The sequence below is a fragment of the Macaca mulatta genome, chromosome 3 (assembly GCF_049350105.2).
Source record: "Macaca mulatta isolate MMU2019108-1 chromosome 3, T2T-MMU8v2.0, whole genome shotgun sequence".
NCBI lineage: Eukaryota > Metazoa > Chordata > Mammalia > Primates > Cercopithecidae > Macaca > Macaca mulatta.
The window spans coordinates 131,656,022-131,674,561 of record NC_133408.1 but is presented as its reverse complement, the minus strand read 5'-3'; the positions used below and the strand labels follow the sequence as shown (position 1 = coordinate 131,674,561).

At 33.1% G+C, this 18,540-nt stretch overlaps 2 protein-coding genes across 12 annotated transcripts in view; one reads left to right on the top strand and one right to left on the bottom strand.

The window, feature by feature from the left end:
• The window catches only part of ABCB1 (ATP binding cassette subfamily B member 1), a 219,545-nt gene extending 212,027 nt beyond the window's left edge, over positions 1-7,518 (bottom strand). Inside the window, exon 1 of the mRNA XM_028844740.2 lies at positions 7,384-7,518. The gene's annotated coding sequence lies outside the window, so the exon portion shown is untranslated. The remainder of the gene's footprint in view (positions 1-7,383) is intronic.
• The window catches only part of RUNDC3B (RUN domain containing 3B), a 180,424-nt gene that overhangs the window by 76,265 nt on the left and 85,619 nt on the right, over positions 1-18,540 (top strand). For all 11 annotated transcript variants that reach the window (XM_077997087.1, XM_001105352.5, XM_015134149.3 and 8 more), the window contains 3 exons: positions 4,700-4,785; positions 14,854-14,943; positions 16,546-16,626. In XM_077997087.1, the coding sequence (XP_077853213.1) occupies positions 4,700-4,785; positions 14,854-14,943; positions 16,546-16,626 (257 nt within the window). The remainder of the gene's footprint in view (positions 1-4,699; positions 4,786-14,853; positions 14,944-16,545; positions 16,627-18,540) is intronic.

The following is an 18,540-nucleotide window of genomic DNA, read 5'->3' as shown; positions in this document are numbered from 1 at the left end:
CACTGCAACCTGGGCAACAGAGTGAGACTCCATCTAAAACAACAACAACAACAACAACAACAATGAAATGCTAACCATTCCCTTTCTCTGCTAAGTCTGTGACTAGTTTAGCCTATTTCATAAGACTTAAACATAGCCTAAAAATAGAATAAAACATTTGAGTTGAGGATCATGTTTGTAATCTTTGTATCTCCAATACATTTGCAGCTATTTTGGCAGTCAGTCAGAGTACTAGAAAATCTCCTCACACAATTTAGGGGACTATTTTTAGGCCTTTTTTTGCATTAATCTTCTTAATTTTCCTTACTCCAAAGATATAGTCTTTCAGGGGCCTCAAGTAAAAACCTGGAGTGTTTACAGTTGCCTTTCACCTTGTTTGCCCTTGAACTCTAACCTCTGTCTCTCCAGAACTAGACTGTGAAATCGTCAATCAGCTGTTTTACCTCTTCCCTGCTGCTTTCAGCTTTGTTTATGGGACTTTGCTTTGAGCTACAGATGACTTAAGTTGGCAACGACCCCATAGGAAAACTGCATGCACAACTCCAGGCACATTTGTCTGCAGTTCAGTGGCAGTTCCAAGCTCCAACTTCTGTTTATCTGCCCAGGGAAATAAAAATCCCCACCTCCACGGCTTTCTGTTTAGTCTCTATGCCTAGGATGTGAATAGACAAATAACTTTAGGCTAAAGCCAAGATGGATGTGCGGCTTAGCTCATGTAACATCCATCTCTCCAGGACTGTGGCCACTCAAGTTCTCATGCCTTGGTTGCTCTCTTATATCTTAAATTTGTTACTTCACTTATTTTATTCAACTTTTATAGTTGTTCTCAGCAGTAGGTCCCTCTGATACAAGATACTCTGTTATCACTGGAACCTGATCGTTTTCTTACCTCTGGGATCAACTCTGTTTTAGACTCCAATTACACCCTTCTAAATAAATTCTCTGCTTCTACTCCTCCCTTCAATTTATTATCCCTTCAGCACCAAGTTGATCTTATAAAATGCAAATCAGATTACAGTATTCTATCAATTAAAAAAACTCTCAAGTAGCTCCCCCACTGCACTGAGAATAACATCTGAACTTTTAATCATGGCCATATCTTGTATTCTGCACCTTGCTTACCGTGCTCAATATTTGCACAGCAAATTTGTTGGATGGAAGGATGCATGGATATATGGATGGCTGATGTGACTAGCATGTTCAGAAAGTGGTCTAATTCAACAACAGAAGGAATGTACAAGATAAGCAACCAGAAACCTAAGAAAGCCAAATCTAGCTAAAAACAAGAACTGCTATTAAATCTACTCTGGAGAAAGGTAGCCTCAGAGTTGCTGTAAAGTTTCATACAGAATATCCAGTATACAGTAAAAAATCATCAGGCACATCAAGAAACAAGATTGAATGACTGTAATCAAGAAAAATAAAAAAGACAATTGAAACAAACCTATGGGTGATAGAGATTATGGACTTCTAAGCAATTATAATAGGTTCAAGAAAATGGAAATATGAATATTATGAGAAAATTGAAATACATAAAATTACTAGATTATTGGAATATGCTAAAATTCGAAGGCCAGGTGTGATGGCTCACACCTGTAATCCCAGCACTTTGGGAGGCCAAGGTGAGCAGACCAGTTGAGCTCAGGATTTCTAGACCAGTCTTGGCAACATGGTGAAACCCAGTCTATATAAAAAATACAAAAATTAGCCAGGTGTGGTGGCACACACCTGTAGCCCCAGATACTTGGGAGGCTGAGGTGGGAGGATCACTTCAGTGAGCTGAGATCGCACCACTGCACTCCAGCCTGGGTGACAGAGCAAGACCCTGTCTCAAAAAAAAAAAAAAAAAAGAAAGAAAGAAAAGAAAAACAAGACAAAACAAAAAAACAGATAAAACTACAAAATATACAGTCACACACACAGAGGAGTTATACTAAATTGACCATTTTCTGAGCCATAATTTATCTCAGTGAATTTCAGAGTATTGAAATTTTATAAAGTATGTTCTCTAACCACAGTGGAATTAAGCTAGAATCAAAAATAAACAAGGAAATAATAACAAGAAAATGTCTATATGAGTAAAACTGAGGAGAACTTCTAAGTAATCCATGGATGAAAAAATAAATCACCGTTGAAATTGAAAAATATTTGGAAATTACTGATAATGAAAATATAACATATAAAAAAAAACTTGTGCTTAGAGGAATAGGCTTAAATAGGCTTTTGTGTATTTTATAAAAGAATAGAAACTGGAAATTGGTGATCAAAAGTTTCATCTCAAGAAGCTGTGAAAAAAGATATACATTAAAGTCAAAGTAGAAGGAAAGAAATAACAGTAAAAATTCAATAAAATTGAAACAAATATGTAAGAAAATCAACCAAACTAAAAGTGTTTTTAAAAAGATTAATGCTATTTATAAGCTTCTAGCAAGACTATTCAAGAAGATCAAAAGATAATATAAATTACCAATATGAGGAATGAAGAAGAGGCCAAGTGTGTATATCTCACAGACATTAAAAATCCTAAAAAAGGATATTACGAATAACTTCACATCTATTATATAAATTTGAAAATTTAGAAGAAATGGGAAATTTCTTTTAAAAAATTACTCACCAAAACTAACACAAAAAGCATAGAAATATCTGAATATCTAATATTTGCTAAAGCAATGTAATCTATAGTTAAAAATCATCCCATTGCAAACCCATTTTTAAATTGTTTTCTTCTTACGGGTTTTTAAAAATTCATTGTATTTTATGGATAAGAGTTGTCTGTCAGATATTTATAATTTAATTTTAATTTTCCTACTCTGTGCTTTTTTTTTCTTTTTTCTTTTTTTTTTAACTCTCTTAAATGGTAACAACTCATTCCCTGAAACAGGAAAGAAGGTGGAGTGTATAGGTATTAACATAATTAGGCTGGTCAGTTTGGTGGTAGTAAAATGAATTTCTTCTAATTGTGTCTGTTTTTCATTTGTGCATAAAGTAGGGATAGTGTTGTAACCTAACTCACATAATTATTGGGAGAATTACTTATCTTCTTAATGTATATAAAGCTCTTAAAACAGGCTTAGCACATATTAATTACATTTTTAAGTGCTGACAACTTTTACTTATTTATTTTTTCATAAACCTTCATTTTATGGATCACTATTATCAACTGAAAAGGTCTAAATTCCGTAATCTAGTTTTTAAGTTGTTCTACTTCTTGGCCCAAACAATCTTTATAAGTCTGTTTATCTTCTGTGCTAGTGAAAGTTCCTTTGTTAAAGAAAAGAAACCGTTAAAATTAGTGCAACTTATCCTTACAATATAACAGAATTTCATACACATTCAAATGCAGGAAACTAAATGCAGCCCAGTTTTGTGTGGATTGAAATTAATAAATCAGGAAGGAAGATTTTCCCTACATTTCTTATCTAGTAACAGCATAGACTCCTGTGCTGAATTTTCTCTGGAGAGCAATTTTCCTGACTTCATTGGTGAAATTGTAACCTTTTGATTCAAGACACCACTATTAGTTTCTGTGTCTTTTAGATGAAATTTCAAGAGAGAATTTTGAGACTACTGGCCAGCCGGTAGCTTGCCTCTTCCTTCCTCTGTTCCAATCAACCACAGCTAAGCTAAAAGGGATGTTGAGCTTGATAGGTAAATTGACTTGCATGCTAACCACACGCGTATCATTCATTTTCTTCCCAGTAGTAGTACTGCTGCTTCTGGCCTGCATTCTACCACTGCCTAGATTGACTCCTTTGTGACTTTTCCTATCCCAGAGTTTGCTGAATTCACTACACTTGTAGACGTTTCTAGAGTATGTTTTTTTTCCCTTTCTGGCAGTTGACAATCATGTATATTGATTAGTGTCACCTTTATACTGCAATTGCAGTGTTTTGATTTTCTATATATTCAGTCTTCATGAAGTTTTTAAGAGATTTGTGAAAGAGTTGAATGAAAATGAAAATAATTGAATTATAAAATTCTTACTACAAATATGATCTCTTATATTCTTCAGTTCTAAATAGAAAGTCCATAAGAAAATTAATTACATTTAATAAGAATTGTCTGTTTCTGTGATTCTGTGCTAGAATATGCTGGCTTCTGTTTTTTGTTGTTTGTTTTTCTAGTTTAAATATTTGGTAATAGCTTTTAGAATTCTCTGGGGACACCAAATTCAATAACTCATGATTTGGATTCATGATAAATCATGAAATTTGGATTTTATTACTAGTTGTATAAAACTTCCCACTGGAAGGACAGGATTGAAAATTTTCTTAAATAAGTGATGTTAAGACTGATTATTTTTATTAGTGAGAGAGAACTCTGTTTTTCATGATTTATGAGAGGGCTCATTTTAATTAGTTTGTTGATTTGGGGTATTGAAGTAGAGAGCTATATCATTACATTATGTAATTCAAAAGAATTCTCTAACCCAAGTAGCTCAGCATTAATGTTCTGTCCCTTCAGAGGATAGAAAGTTAGTTTGACATGCTGTACCCTACCTATTCAGAAAAACAAAATATATACTCTACATAATCAAAATTTATCTATTTTTATCTACTTAAATATTTTTCTTAGTCGTTATCAAATGTATATTTTGAATGGCTGTTTTTACATATTAAAATACTTATATTTTTGATGGCACAGTGACAAAATATTTTTTTAATTTTTTTTATATTTGATTCTTTTTTCTTCCTTTTAGGGTAGAGCCTGGATCAGAGTAGCACTCATGGAAAAACATTTATCTGAATACATCTCTACAGCTCTGAGAGACTTCAAAACAACCAGGTTTAAAAGTCCTTTTAATTTTCTAATATATATTTGAAAGAATCACCTAAAGACTTGAAAATCAGAATAGGATGAAGAATCAATTTCTAAAATCTTCAACCGTTTTATTTCCTCCTTTTGTTACTACTCAGATAAATCCACTGTCTTCTTAGGAAAATGTAATTTGTCAACTAAACATACGTCTACCTTTCTGTAAAAAGATACACATTATACCTGGAATATCCTTTTTCTTTTTTTTTTTTTTTTTTTTTTTATTTTTATTTTTTTTTTGAGACGGAGTCTCGCTCTGTCGCCCTTTTTCTAAATCATTTCTGATTCGTACTCTTTCAACTCTTGAAGCTTCATTCTCTCCATAGACTGTTCCCTGATGGATTTGAAGATTTAACTATGAAATTTCAATAGCATCTTTTTTATTTTCACCACCACAGTGTTTCCTTATTTTTTTGCTTGTAAAGAATAGAAATTGGCCGGGCGAGAGGCTCACACCTATAATCCCAGCACTTTGGGAGGCCGAGGCTGGCAGATCACTGGAGGTCTGGAGTTCAAGACCAGCCTGACCAACATGGAGAAACCCCATCTCTACTAAAAATGCAAAATTAGCCAGGCATGGTGGTACATGCCTGTAATCCCAGCTACTCGGGAGGCTGAGGCAGGAGAATAGCTTGAACCCAGGAGGCAGAGGTTGTGGTGAGCCGAGATTGTGCCATTGCATCCCAGCCTGGGCAACAAGAGAGAAACTCTGTCTCAAAAAAAAAAAAAAAAAAAAAAAAAAAGAATATAATTAATAATTTATTTAATTCATATGTATAATTAATTTTTGCTTATCTTTTTAGGACAATCTAAATCATTGTTTTTCTTAGATTGTATAAAGATGACATCCTGTGCCATGTGAAAAATAGGACTTTGTTAATATTTTATGATGATAGAAAAAGGTACATATTAGGACAACAGTCATTCCTAATTAGCACTCAACTACTAATCTTTATTTGTTGCTGTTGAAGAAGCCACTTTTCTCCATATCAAAAGTATTTGTAAATGAAAAGGTTTAATAATTTTAATAACTTAGACATAAACTGTTCAATGTAGTAGCCACCAACACATGCCATATATAAATTTAAATTAATTAATATTACATAAAATTACGAATTTAATTTCTCAAGTGCTGTATCACATTTCAGATGTCCCATGGCCACATGTAGCTTATGGTTACCCAATTGGACAGATTTAGAGTGTTTTCCTCATCACAGAAGGTTCTGTTGGGCGGAGCTGCCTGAGATATTTCTAAATTATCATTCTTTTCTCTACCTCATTAATCATATTTCTGAAAGAAGAGAAAATAATTACAACTATAAACTAGTTTTGATAGAAAAAAATAAGCACAAAGAAATCATATCTCTGAGATCTTAAATTCCATATCCTAATGCAGGGTTTGACATTCTGGATTTTGAGAAAATCTGGGCATTTATTATGACACATTCTTTCAACTAACTAGCTGGTACTAATTAAGTAACTTTATTTAGTTGCCTCTATTTTTTGTGGTAATATAATAGTAAACTTTTAATTTTGAGATACAAAAAATATAATTGTCACTATTGTAAGTTTGACCAGGATAGAAAGACTTTTAGCTAAAAGTAATATTTGCATAAAGTAAATCTGATGTATACTTATTTAACTTCTTTTCAAGCAACGTGACACTTGAGATATTTCTAAAGATAAACAGTGAGATGATGATAAACCCTTAGACATTTGAAATGAACTTTATAAAATGAAACATTTGTTTACCATAACTAAGTTTCATTATGAAACTTAAGCATTGAGAATACTAAGGCTTTGAAAATGCAAACAAAGAATAGTATCAGAATCTAGTAGCTCAAATCTAAAAATCCTATGTTAATTAAATCAAAATCTAGTTTGCATAGTAATCATTTCCTATGCAATTACAATATTGAATCAAAGTTATGATAGTCTTTTCCAAATAGAAATTAAATAATAATCTCTAAATTGTTAGTCTTCTTTCTTAGTTTAAATGATTGGGTGGGGTAGAAATAATTCTTGAATAGATTATTTTTAGAACAAGTAGTTTAAATATTTAAAGGAAATGCTTTCTGCCTTGTTCTTACGTGTTAACCATGCTTTTTCATAGAAAGGAAATGATTCAGCTCTAAAAAAGTACATGAAGTAAAAATATTCTTGTAACAATACATAAACATACAGTCTTCAAACAGAAACATGGCTTAGCATACAATGTTCATATATACGTGTCTAATACATAGATATATGCACACATGCATATAATATTTACACATATACATTTATTGAATAGTAGGATTTAAATGTGAATATAATGGCTTTGTAACTCTCAAAGGAAGTAAGTAGGGAGTTACTTCAGAATTTTTATCTTACAAGTTAACTAAAAAATGTGGAAAAAAATCTTATTTTTCTCCCTCTATTTACACTATCTTTTTTTTTACTGAGATGAAACCAAAGAAATTTCTTAATTCTAATTAAATTTGATTGCAAACTTCTAGTCAAGACAAGTATATTCATAAGATTAGATTTGTAAAATACAAACAATTAGAAAGAGTATTTGTGCCTTACCTTTTATCTGGATGCTTCCTGAAGTAAGTACTCCTAGAAGAATGAGAAATGATCTCTAATCTTTAGGAATCTAGAGAATATCTGAATAAAGTAGATTTCTTCATGTTCTACTCTTCACAGATAAAGAGTAATGATAGCCTTTAAAATAGTAATACGAATGTTTATCCCAGTACCAGAGGAGGAGCTTCATGAACTAAGGCAGGCAGGCTTGAAAGCACTAATCAGTGAAAACCCAAGGATAAGTTTGGGTGGAGGAAGGGTGGGAGTAGAGATAAAATAAATTTTGAGTACATGACTGTGGCTCCAAAGCATTGAAGAAATATGTGTGATCTTTTTGCTAAGGTGTAGGATGTCTTAATGAGCAGTTGTAAAAACAAACAAAAACCTTGAAGAGTTACATGGCTTAGGGGTTGGAGTATAATTGGAAAATAGCCAGAGTTGAGAAGTTGGCAGAGTGAAGATTAGAATCTAAGCTAAAAAAAAAAAAAAAAAAAAGAGAGACTTGTTTTGGTAGGTTACTGGGAAGACCTTCAAATGAGAACTGACATAAAAACTGAATTAATTTGTTCAAATTTTTAATTTCTCTTACCCACAGACTAAAAAATAATTAGTACATTTAAATTAAAAATACCATATGATATTTCAAACACAATTGAAAATGTAACAAGAATTTGAAGTAATAAATATGGAAAATATAAAGATAAATTAGCTTTATGGAAATTCATTTGTTTACTTTGCAATTATATCACAGTATTTAATTTATAATGAAAAAGTTGTCTTCAAAAGAAATATTAATTTTCACAATGTTTTAGCACAAATCGAAGGAAGCAGTAAAGTATAAAATAAAACTTTGTAAATTATTAAACTGTCACAAAGAGAAATATGAGATGACAAACACTTTTCTCAATTACAGAAAAGTAAACAGAATAGTGATAAGTAACCAAAATCTTTTGAGAGTTAAGAATGCATTTTGGAATCTGAGTATGTATTAAAGTTTTACATTATTAAGATAGAAGATAAATTGAACATAATAAAAATTAAAACTTTGTGTTTCAGAGGACACCATGAAGAAGGCGAAAAGATGACAAACAGAATAGGAGACAATTTTTACAGATCATAATCTGATAAGGCAGCGGTCCCCAACCTTTTTGGCAGCAGGGACTGGTTTTGTGGAAGACAGTGTTTCCACAGACCGTGGTGGCAGGGAATGGTTTCAGGATGAAACTGTTCCACCCCTGATCATCAGGCATTACTTAGAGTATCATAAGGCGCATGCAACCTAGATCCTTCACACGTGCAGTTCACAGTAGGGTTCTTAGTCCTGTGAGAATCTAATGCCTAAGTGAAGGAGCCAGAGCTCAGGTGATAATGTTCACTGGCCCACCACTTACCTCCTGCCCTGCAGCTCCAGTTCCTAACAGGCCATGGACAGGTTCTGGTTCATGGCCCAGGGGTTGGGGACCCCTGTGATAAGGGTTTTGTATCTACAATGTATATAAAGAACTTTTACAACTCAATAATAAAAAGACAACTTATTTAAAAATGGGCAATGAATCTGAATAGACACTTCTCCAAAGGGGGTATACAGATGGCTAATAAACACTAAAATATTGTTCGACATCATTAGCCATCAGGGAAATGCAAAACCACAATGAAATAACACTGCATACGAACTAGGATAGTTATGTTCAAAAGATCACTTAATAAATTTTGGTGAGGATTTTGAAAAACTGAATCTTCCATACATTGCTGGGGGGAAAAGAAAATTGTGCACTCACTTTGAAAAGCAGCCTGGCAATTTTTCAAAAGGTTAAACATAGAGTTACCATATGACCCAGCACATGACTCTTGGTGCATGTGTGTCTGTATCCATGTAGCAGAATATTATTCAGGCATAAAAAGAAATGAAGTACTGATCCATGCTGCCACATGGATGTACCTTGAAAACCTGCTAAGCTTAGCAAAGAAGCCAGTCATAAAACACCAGATAGTGTATGATTCCCCTCTTCCTTTAGTTATCAACTTTCTGTCTCCTCATCCTCAATCTCTTTACTACTGCTGGATCAATCCCACCCTTATAGAACATATACTGGTACCTCCTACCTTAAAAAGAAAAAGATTCTCCATTGAACCTGTAATTCCCCTCTGCCAATGCTAATTTCACGATTCCACTTCATCACCAGACTTCTGCAGATCACTTCTTCACACTGCCATCATTTTCTTACTTTAGAGTCATTCTCTTATCCACTTTTCTCTGGCTTCTGCCCCTCATCACTCCACCAAGAATTTTTAAAAGAATACCAGTTGCTAATAATCTACAAACTACCCAATGTAATGGATATTCCTCTGTCCACATTGTACTCCATCTCCCAGCTACTCCCAGTAGAATTTGACTACTTCATCATTCTTGAAAAAAATCTCTGCACCTTTAAATTATACAACATTCCATGGCTTTTCCTTAATTGCTCTCTTTTTCTGTCATCTTTTCCACTTAACAACATCTGACTGTTCATATTCTCTGGGCTCAGTCCTGCATTTTCTGCTTTTTTTTCCTCTATTCATTTTTCTCTCTATTCTCTCTTCCTGGAGTTTCATCCATTCCCCTGACTTGAAATACCATCCATATGACCATGATACCACATTTAAACCTCTAGCTAGATAGTTCAGATATACTGTTTTTTTTTTCCCTGTAATTCTGTTCACCCCTTCTTAGCAAATGGTATCACTGCCTACCTACATAATTGATTAAGGGAGAATCTAAAAATCATACCTGGTTCCTCTTTCTCCCTCATTCCCTGTAATTAATCCATAAGCAAGTCTTACTAATCCTACCTCCAAATCTATTTTGAATCTATTTATTTACCTTTATCTCCACGGCTCTTATGCTCATCTAGACCTCTTTTATCTGTTGTCTAAGGCTCACCTGTTGGCCTCCTGACCTTCCAGTTTGCCCGCATTTAGTAGCCATCTAGCTTCCAGCTGATCTTAAAAATAAAAGAGATTATGTCAACTCCCACTTAAAACATTGAAATGATTTCTTATTATAAATCATTAGCCAGAAGGCCCTGTGGCTGTCATGTTTCCTGGAGTCAGATCCTGGTTTCTCTAGCTGTGTCTATCTTGGACAAGTTGCTTAATCTCTCTGGAGAATAATATGTAGCGGCAAAGTTAAGAAGATGATTCATGTAAAGTTATTACTATGCCTGCCACTCAATAAGTGTTCATTATTGTTATTAATGTTCTGTGGCCTACAGATCCTTGTGTGATCGGACTTATGTGGGCTAAGGTATCAGGTTAAACACTTGAGAATGCCTTACTTAATGACTCTTTCCAAAGTTGGGCTTTCCTTCCCTTTGTCTCTACCTCAGCAACCTGTTTATTTACTTTATATTTATCATCATCTGTAATTATCTTTTTCTTTTGTTTCTTGCTTTTCTATTCCCCTAGACTATATGCTCCATAGAGAGGATCTAAATCTAACTTATTTACCATTGTAACTATAGTACCTAGCACAGTTCTTGTCACATAAAAGGAACTTAATATATAATATATATTTATTGATTAAAATAATTACTGAATCTCACATTCTTGGCAAGACCTTTGGAGGTTGACTTTTTCATCAGTTTTTCATTTTAATTAAATTTGACTTTGAATATAACATCTATTTATAATGCAAGGATCTGTGTTATATGTCATGAGGAAGAATTTTCTTATATCCCCTTTTAGTAGTCTCTTATATTAAATTGGGGGAAGAGAACAAGCATGCCAATAATGAATTTTCTTTGGTTTATAACACAAGCTTTCTCATATTTTAATACTGTGTTTTCAAATACGTAGAATAACTTTTGACTCCCACAAAAGGAAAATTTGAAGCATAACATTAGATAGTATCAACATAATTTATATTTATTATTCACCTTGGATCCCATCCAAAGGATATTTGTTATTGAACTACTTACAATTCTTTAAAATATTCCTACAGAGTGGACAGTAAGGTGGCATTATAGGAATATATTTCAATTAGAGTTAAATTATATATGGTAAAAGAAAAACATATTCTTATAAAGGCATTATTTTAAATACTTTTCTAGTCACTAATGTTTTTCTAATCAACATATAAATACTTGGAAAGGGTGGTATACCTAATAAGATCAGGAAATTTTTTTCCCAGATCACAGTAGTATCAAATAGTTGCTTGTAATTTTTCCTCACTTCTGAAATATAAAAGTATATTTAAAGGTATAGTCTCTAATATATAAATCTTTAATTGGAAGTTTCATATGTATTTTTTACTTTGGTACTTTCAACATTTATAATATATTGAAATTAAGCAGTACAGTGTTTTGGTTAGATTCTTCTCATTTATACATATACATATATATTTATTTTTTATATATATATATATATATTTTTTTTTTTTTTTGAGAAAGGGTTTTGCTCTGTCACCCAGGCTGGAGTGCAGTGGGGCCATCTCAACTCGCTTCAACCTCTGCTTTCTTGACTCAAGCAATCCTCCAACCTCAACCTCCCAAGTAGCTGGGACTGCAGGCATGTACCACCATGTCCGGCTAATTTTTTTGTATTTTTTGTATAGATGGGGTTTCACCATGTTGCCCAGGCTGATCTCTAACTCCTGGGCTCAAAGGATCTGCCTGTTAAGGCTCCAAAAGTGCTGCGATTACAGGCATTAGCCACCAGGCCTGGCATAAAAATTTTCTTTAGAACAAAAAATACTTTTAACTAAAAAAAGGGAATTTTTAGTATATACCTTACTATTATTGGATTAGTCATCTCAGGCTTTACTCATGGCTCATTTGTTGTATGACCTTGGTTATATAAGCAAAGTTTAATGTTCCAATTTTTCAATGAGGTAAAATGAAAAGGTTGAAATTTTACAATCTTTTGGAATCTTTGAAAGTATTGACCACAGGAATCATATTTTTAGTCAAATTATTGATATATTAGTTTGCATAAGAGAATAATTTTTCAAGACAGCTTCTACCTCTTTCATACACGTGAATGAAGTTTTTGATTAAATGGTAAAAATATCTTCTCGGATCAATTCAGTTTTCTAAATACTGAATTACTTTAAAATATGTTATCTCAAGCTCAGAAGTACATCTTCTGAAAAATTTTTTTCTTAACCAGAACTAATAATTTAAAAGTTCAGCATATAATGGGCAATTCTCTTAACTAGCCCTTCCTCTTCCATTTTTCCTTTCCTGTTTTGCTGTTATATTAAATCAGGCCTTATACTTAAGATATGGTTTTTTTCAGTGGAATTATTGACTTTACATATAGCAACCATTTTGCTTAAATCATTCGCTTAGAAAATTTACTTATTTACTGATGATTAAAACTAAAGCCATAGCCGGGCGAGGTGGCGGGCGCCTGTAGTCCCAGCTACTCGGGAGGCTGAGGCAGGAGAATGGCATAAACCTGGGAGACGGAGCTTGCAGTGAGCTGAGATCCGGCCACTGTACTCCAGCCTGGGTGACAGAGCGAGACTCCATCTCAAAAAAAAAAAAAAAAAAAAACTAAAGCCAAAAACTCATCAAAACATTATTATATGCACGCACATATAAAAGACCTTTAGATTTTAAAAAATTTCTCAAACGAGTTAATTTTTTGCTGTGGTGTTTTTCAATACTCCCTAGTACAAAGCTGCCATTAGAAAGCAAGCAAGAATAGTTTTGAGCTGATTTTTGGAATGTATTTTTTAAACAATGGTAGGTTCAAGATAAAGAATAAAAAAAGTAGACCTTTTCTTATATAAGAAGTACTAGGAATAATGGGTTATTGCCAATATTCAAAAAACAAGATTATCTTCCAAATTCATATGTCTCATAGAATTTAGTGGTCTGAAACCATTAGAAGCATAGTTCTTCCAAGGGTTAATAATATATTCTGCCAATAGCCAACTTAGTTATTGGACCAGGGACAAAGTCTCAAACATATGTATTTGTCTAAGTATTTTACGTTTCTGCAGGACACCTCAGTAGAATCTGTAAAAAATCCTTCCATTTATTTTACTAATTTTTGTTAGGCCAGAAGTTTTCATTTTTCTCCTTTTATATAAATCAGTAAAAGGAATTTCAGTAGGTCCAAGAAAATAAAAAACGTTTATTCCAAGCTAGTCTCCCCACTGTATTTGTTTGCAGCCTTTCATCTGTCAGAGAGTAAATAGTTGCCTGTTTTTTCTGTTTTATACTTTTTATTCATTTAATATTCCTTATTAACCATACCATAAATTAAGTTCTTTTAAAATATTTTTGTTTTACAAAAAGTGGGTTTAATATAAGATATGGGACTTAAAGAAAGAAGAATTGGGTACCCTTCTTAAGCAATTCGTCTAACATGAGCTTGTGCAAATTGTTTTACACTTTTCCTGATGGTAAATTTGAAACTAATGATGATTCCTTCTGCATTTAATTTATGGGTTTTTTTTTTTTTGCAATTATCACATAATATGTTTGTAAAAATACTTGATAAGTTGTGAACAACAATTCAAAATTGATGGTAGGATTATAAGCATATTAAAATTTTTTGCAGAATTTATAAACTCAGAAATACTAAAAAGAGCAAGACCTTTGGTTTACTAAAATGTTTCATTTTAGTTAGTGGGGTGGTATAGAGTGGTGTTCACTCTCTTATATATAATATAAATAGATACAGCAGTGTAATCATCCCTGGTTACTGACATAAACTAGATTTTACATAGTGCTATGTTTTAAAAGAAGTAGATTAATGATTTTACATTCATTTTTGGAAAAATACCTTAGGGCCACATTGTTATTTTTCTTTCAAAAAATTTTTAAAAACTAATGATAACTAAAATAAAAAGCTCTACAGGAATTAGCAAAGATACATTCACATTCCCGTTTTTGTCAAGGGGATAATGAATACTTTCTTTTTCATATGCAGCCACCTTGGTAGCCCATCTGCTTTATTAGGATTGTACTATTAAGGTTACCGTAAATTACTAATGAGTATGCCTCCCAAATTCTTAACTTAGTCAATAACCTTTGGAATTATAGAAAAACAGAAATTATTTTTTCTTATTTGTTAGAACTCAAGTCTACTTCATTTTGAAAACAGATCAGTACAAATGACTCTGAATTTGCCACCTTTCACTTTACATTTATATTGCTTGATTATCAAAGAAAAATGCTGGCACTCTAGACCCATCGAAAGAGTCACTTTGGGGATTCTTTTTAGGAGAGGTGGAAACAGAATTCTTTTTGTTATATTGGCAAGTTTTAGTTTCTTCAGGGGCTTGTTGTTGTTTTTCTATCTCTTTATTTTGGTCTAGGTATCTTCAAAACTTCAGTGATAGAAATGTTTTTTTTAAAACTACAAATTAAAGAAAATTTAGCTCTTCCTACAATAGTCTGGACTCTAAATGTTTTCTCTCGATCAAACTTCCATTTATTTTTAATATTTTATATATTCACCCATTTCATTTTTTAGGAGATTTTATGAAGATGGAGCAATTGTCTTGGGTGAAGAAGCAAATATGCTTGCTGGCATGCTGCTAGGACTCAATGCTATTGATTTCAGGTACTTAATATAACCAAATGCATTCAGTTTATAAATTATTCTGTGTCTTAATAGTTTCTACTTATGATTTTTTCTTTCGGTTTTCTAAGTAAAGCACACAGTTGGAAATCGTTATTTGATTCATGTTCTCTTTCAAATGACATCAGTTTGTTTTTTTAAATGGGTTTGCTCTCAGAAAAGAGACTGCCTGAAACTTAACAAATTGATAGGCTTGCTCTGTAGCTTGGATAAAAAGAAAACTTAGACTATATCCCATTCCCCCAACAACCCCCTCCCCAGTGAAGGAAGGCTTTGAATCTTATCTCTTAGTATTTTTCAGCTACTGCTTTAAAATTAAAAAGAAATAGACTAAAAGTAGTTTCAAAGCCAGAAAGATTATCATTATCTCATGTGTTGAGATAAAGAAGATCCTGAGAGGCTGTCTTGGGTATCTTATGTCTCTTATGTTATGTATGGAGAATATAAAAAAATATTGTTAAAATTTACTTTTATTATCAACAAGATGAACTGGTTCCACACTAAAGTAACAAGTGCTAAAAATGGGCAATACAAGTTCTTTTTAGATTTATAGACACTTTTTTTGTATTTCTTTAATTGATCCCAGATTTTACGTTACATTGAAAGTAAAAGGTTTGTCTATAAGAAAACTCAAACACAAGGAATGAAGGAAATATTATATTTTTATTGAAATATAACATTTGGAAATTCAGGAATATTAACAAAATAAGTGTAAGACAAATGAAATTCTACTTTTGGGTCTTGATAAAAATAATGCTGCTCATTTTCACTGAAGTTATCTTTTTTAGTAAAGCACTTCCTTTTCTAAATATTTGTCATTTTACAAGTCTAACTTTATTAAGATTTAATAAGCTAGTATTAGGTTAATTAGCTTAATTGTGGAGGATGAACATGATAGATGGAATATGAAGGTTGTCTTTTTGATTGCTCTATGGATGTTAACTTTTTATATCACATGTTACCAGCTCTGTCTAAATTTTTTACAGTCTTGTTTTGTTTGTTGTTTTATTGTTTTAAAAAACTGTCCAGGCACGACAGCTTATGCCTGTAATGCCAACAGTTTAGGAGGCCGAGGCAGGCGGATCACCTGAGGTCAGGAGTTCAAGACCGCCTGGCCAACATGACAAAACCTCATCTCTACTAAAAATACAAAAATTACCCGGGCATGGTGGTGGGCGCCTATAATCCCAGCTACCCAGGGGGCTGAAGCAGGAGAGTTGTTAGAACCCGGGAGGCAGAGGCTTCCGTATGCCAAGATCATGCCCCTGCACTCCAGCCTGGGTGACAGAGCAAGACTGTCTCAAAACAAAACAAAACAAAAAAATGGATTAAGAATGTTAACTGTTGGTTTAATGTAACCCATTGACAGTGTATTAATTTGTACAATGCTTTGTCATTGGTATTGAAGGTAGAACATTTTATTCAGGCATTTATTTGTGACAAGTAACAATTAAATTGCTAACAAAAAAAATTCACTTGCCATTTCATGAGAGAAGCGTTTCTGGCAAGAGATTTTTCATAAAACTTAAGTTTGATTTAAAATTTTATATATTAATATGAAATATTTATTTTCTATTGTCTTAGTTTCTGCCTAAAGGGAGAGGGACTGGATGGCAGCTTTCCTGCTGTAATAGACTATACACCATATTTGAAGTATATCCAAAGGTATGTGACATTCTGAGATATGTGTTTTAAAATCTTATTTAAAATTGAATGTCTTGTGCAATGTTTGTCTGATTAAAACTACTTTGTACTAAATATTTCTTCCAGTATCAGAAATCATTAAAGGGTACAAGCTTCAGTTGCATTTTTAGTATTTATTATTTTTAAAATACACTTTTTATGTAAATATACACTTTTTAACATAATTGTAATCCCAACATATAGTTTTTAAAATAACAAAAGCATTTATTCATATTGCTATAGTCATTATAACTTTAATAGCTCTGAAATAGTCGACTGAAATTTCAAAACTATAATTCAGTATTTAGATTGTTTTCCGTTTTTCTCATAAAAAAGGATAAATAACATTCTTATACATATCAGTTTTCCTTTTGTTTTCATTGTAAATTGTCAGAGATATTCAAATAAATTCTCTGAAAAATCTGATGACTCTTAAAATATGTCTTTTAAAGAGTTGTAACAATTTATCCTGTTACCAATATTGTGTGAGAATTGTGGATTTCCCACAGTCTCATCAGCATTAAATAATAATTAATGACATCTATATATATTTCTAAGGTCTGCTTGAAAGATTGATTTCCTCACTAAAATGATGATCTTTATATACTTCTTTATTTTTCCATAAATTACTGGAGTACAGGTGGTATTTGATTACATGAGTAAGTTCTTTAGTGGTGATTTGTGAGATTTTGGAGCACTCATCACCTGAGCAGTGTCCACTGCACCATATTTGTTGTCTTTTATCCTTCTCACCCCCCTCTTACTCTTCCCCACAAGTCCCCAAAGTCCACTGTATCATTCTTATGCCTTTAAGTCCTCGTAGCTTAGCTCCCACATATCAGTGAGAACATATGATGTTTGGTTTTCCATTCCTGAGTTACTTCACTTACAATAATAGTCTCCAATCTCATGCAGGTCATCGCAAATGCTGTTAATGCATTCCTTTTTATGGCTTCGTAGTATTCCATCGTATATATATACCACAGTTTCTTTTTTTTTAATGGAGAAAGTTAGCTTTTATTTGTCTATAATTAATTGTGAATTCTTGAAAAATATAAACAAGGGATTATCTGAAAGTAAAAAATCTGGGACAATTATTAAATATAAAAACTACAGATAGTGTCAAGAATTCAAATTTTTCACCTTTCCCTCTCATCCCCAGGGTGGAATATCAGATAAAAATTTAGTGAACTAAGGCCGGGCGCAGTGGCTCACACCTGTAATCCCAGCACTTTGGGAGGCTGAGGTGGGCAGATCGTGAGGTCAGGAGATCGAGACCATCCTGGCTAATAACATGGTGAAACCCCGTCTCTACTAAAAATAAAAGTTAGCCGGGCATGGTGGCACATGCCTGTAGTCCCAGCTACTTGGGAGGCTGATGCATTAGAATGACGTGAACCCGAGAGGTGGAGGTTGGAGTGAGCCGAGATCACGCCAGCTGCACCCCAGCCTAGGCGACAGAGCGAGAATACGTCTCAAAAAAAAAAAAAATTAGCAAACTATGGTAATTACATATTGACAGTTCTCAAGGTGTCTTCAAAACATATCTTCCCCTGTATAACACAGTTTCTTTATCCAGTTGATTGATGAGCATTTGGGTTGGTTCCACGATTTTGCAATTGTGAATTGTGCTGCTGTAAACATGCGTGTGCAAGTATCTTTTTCAAATAATAACTTACTTTCCTCTGGGCAGATACCCAGTAGTGGGATTGATAGATCAAATGGTAGTTCTACTTTTAGTTCCTTAAGGAATCTCCACGCTATTTTCCATAGTGGCTGTACTAGTTTACATTCCCACCAGTGGTGTAAAAGTGTTCCCTGTTTGCTGCATCCACACCAACATCTACTGTTTTTTAATTTTTTTATTATGGCCATTCTTGCAGGAGTAAGGTGGTG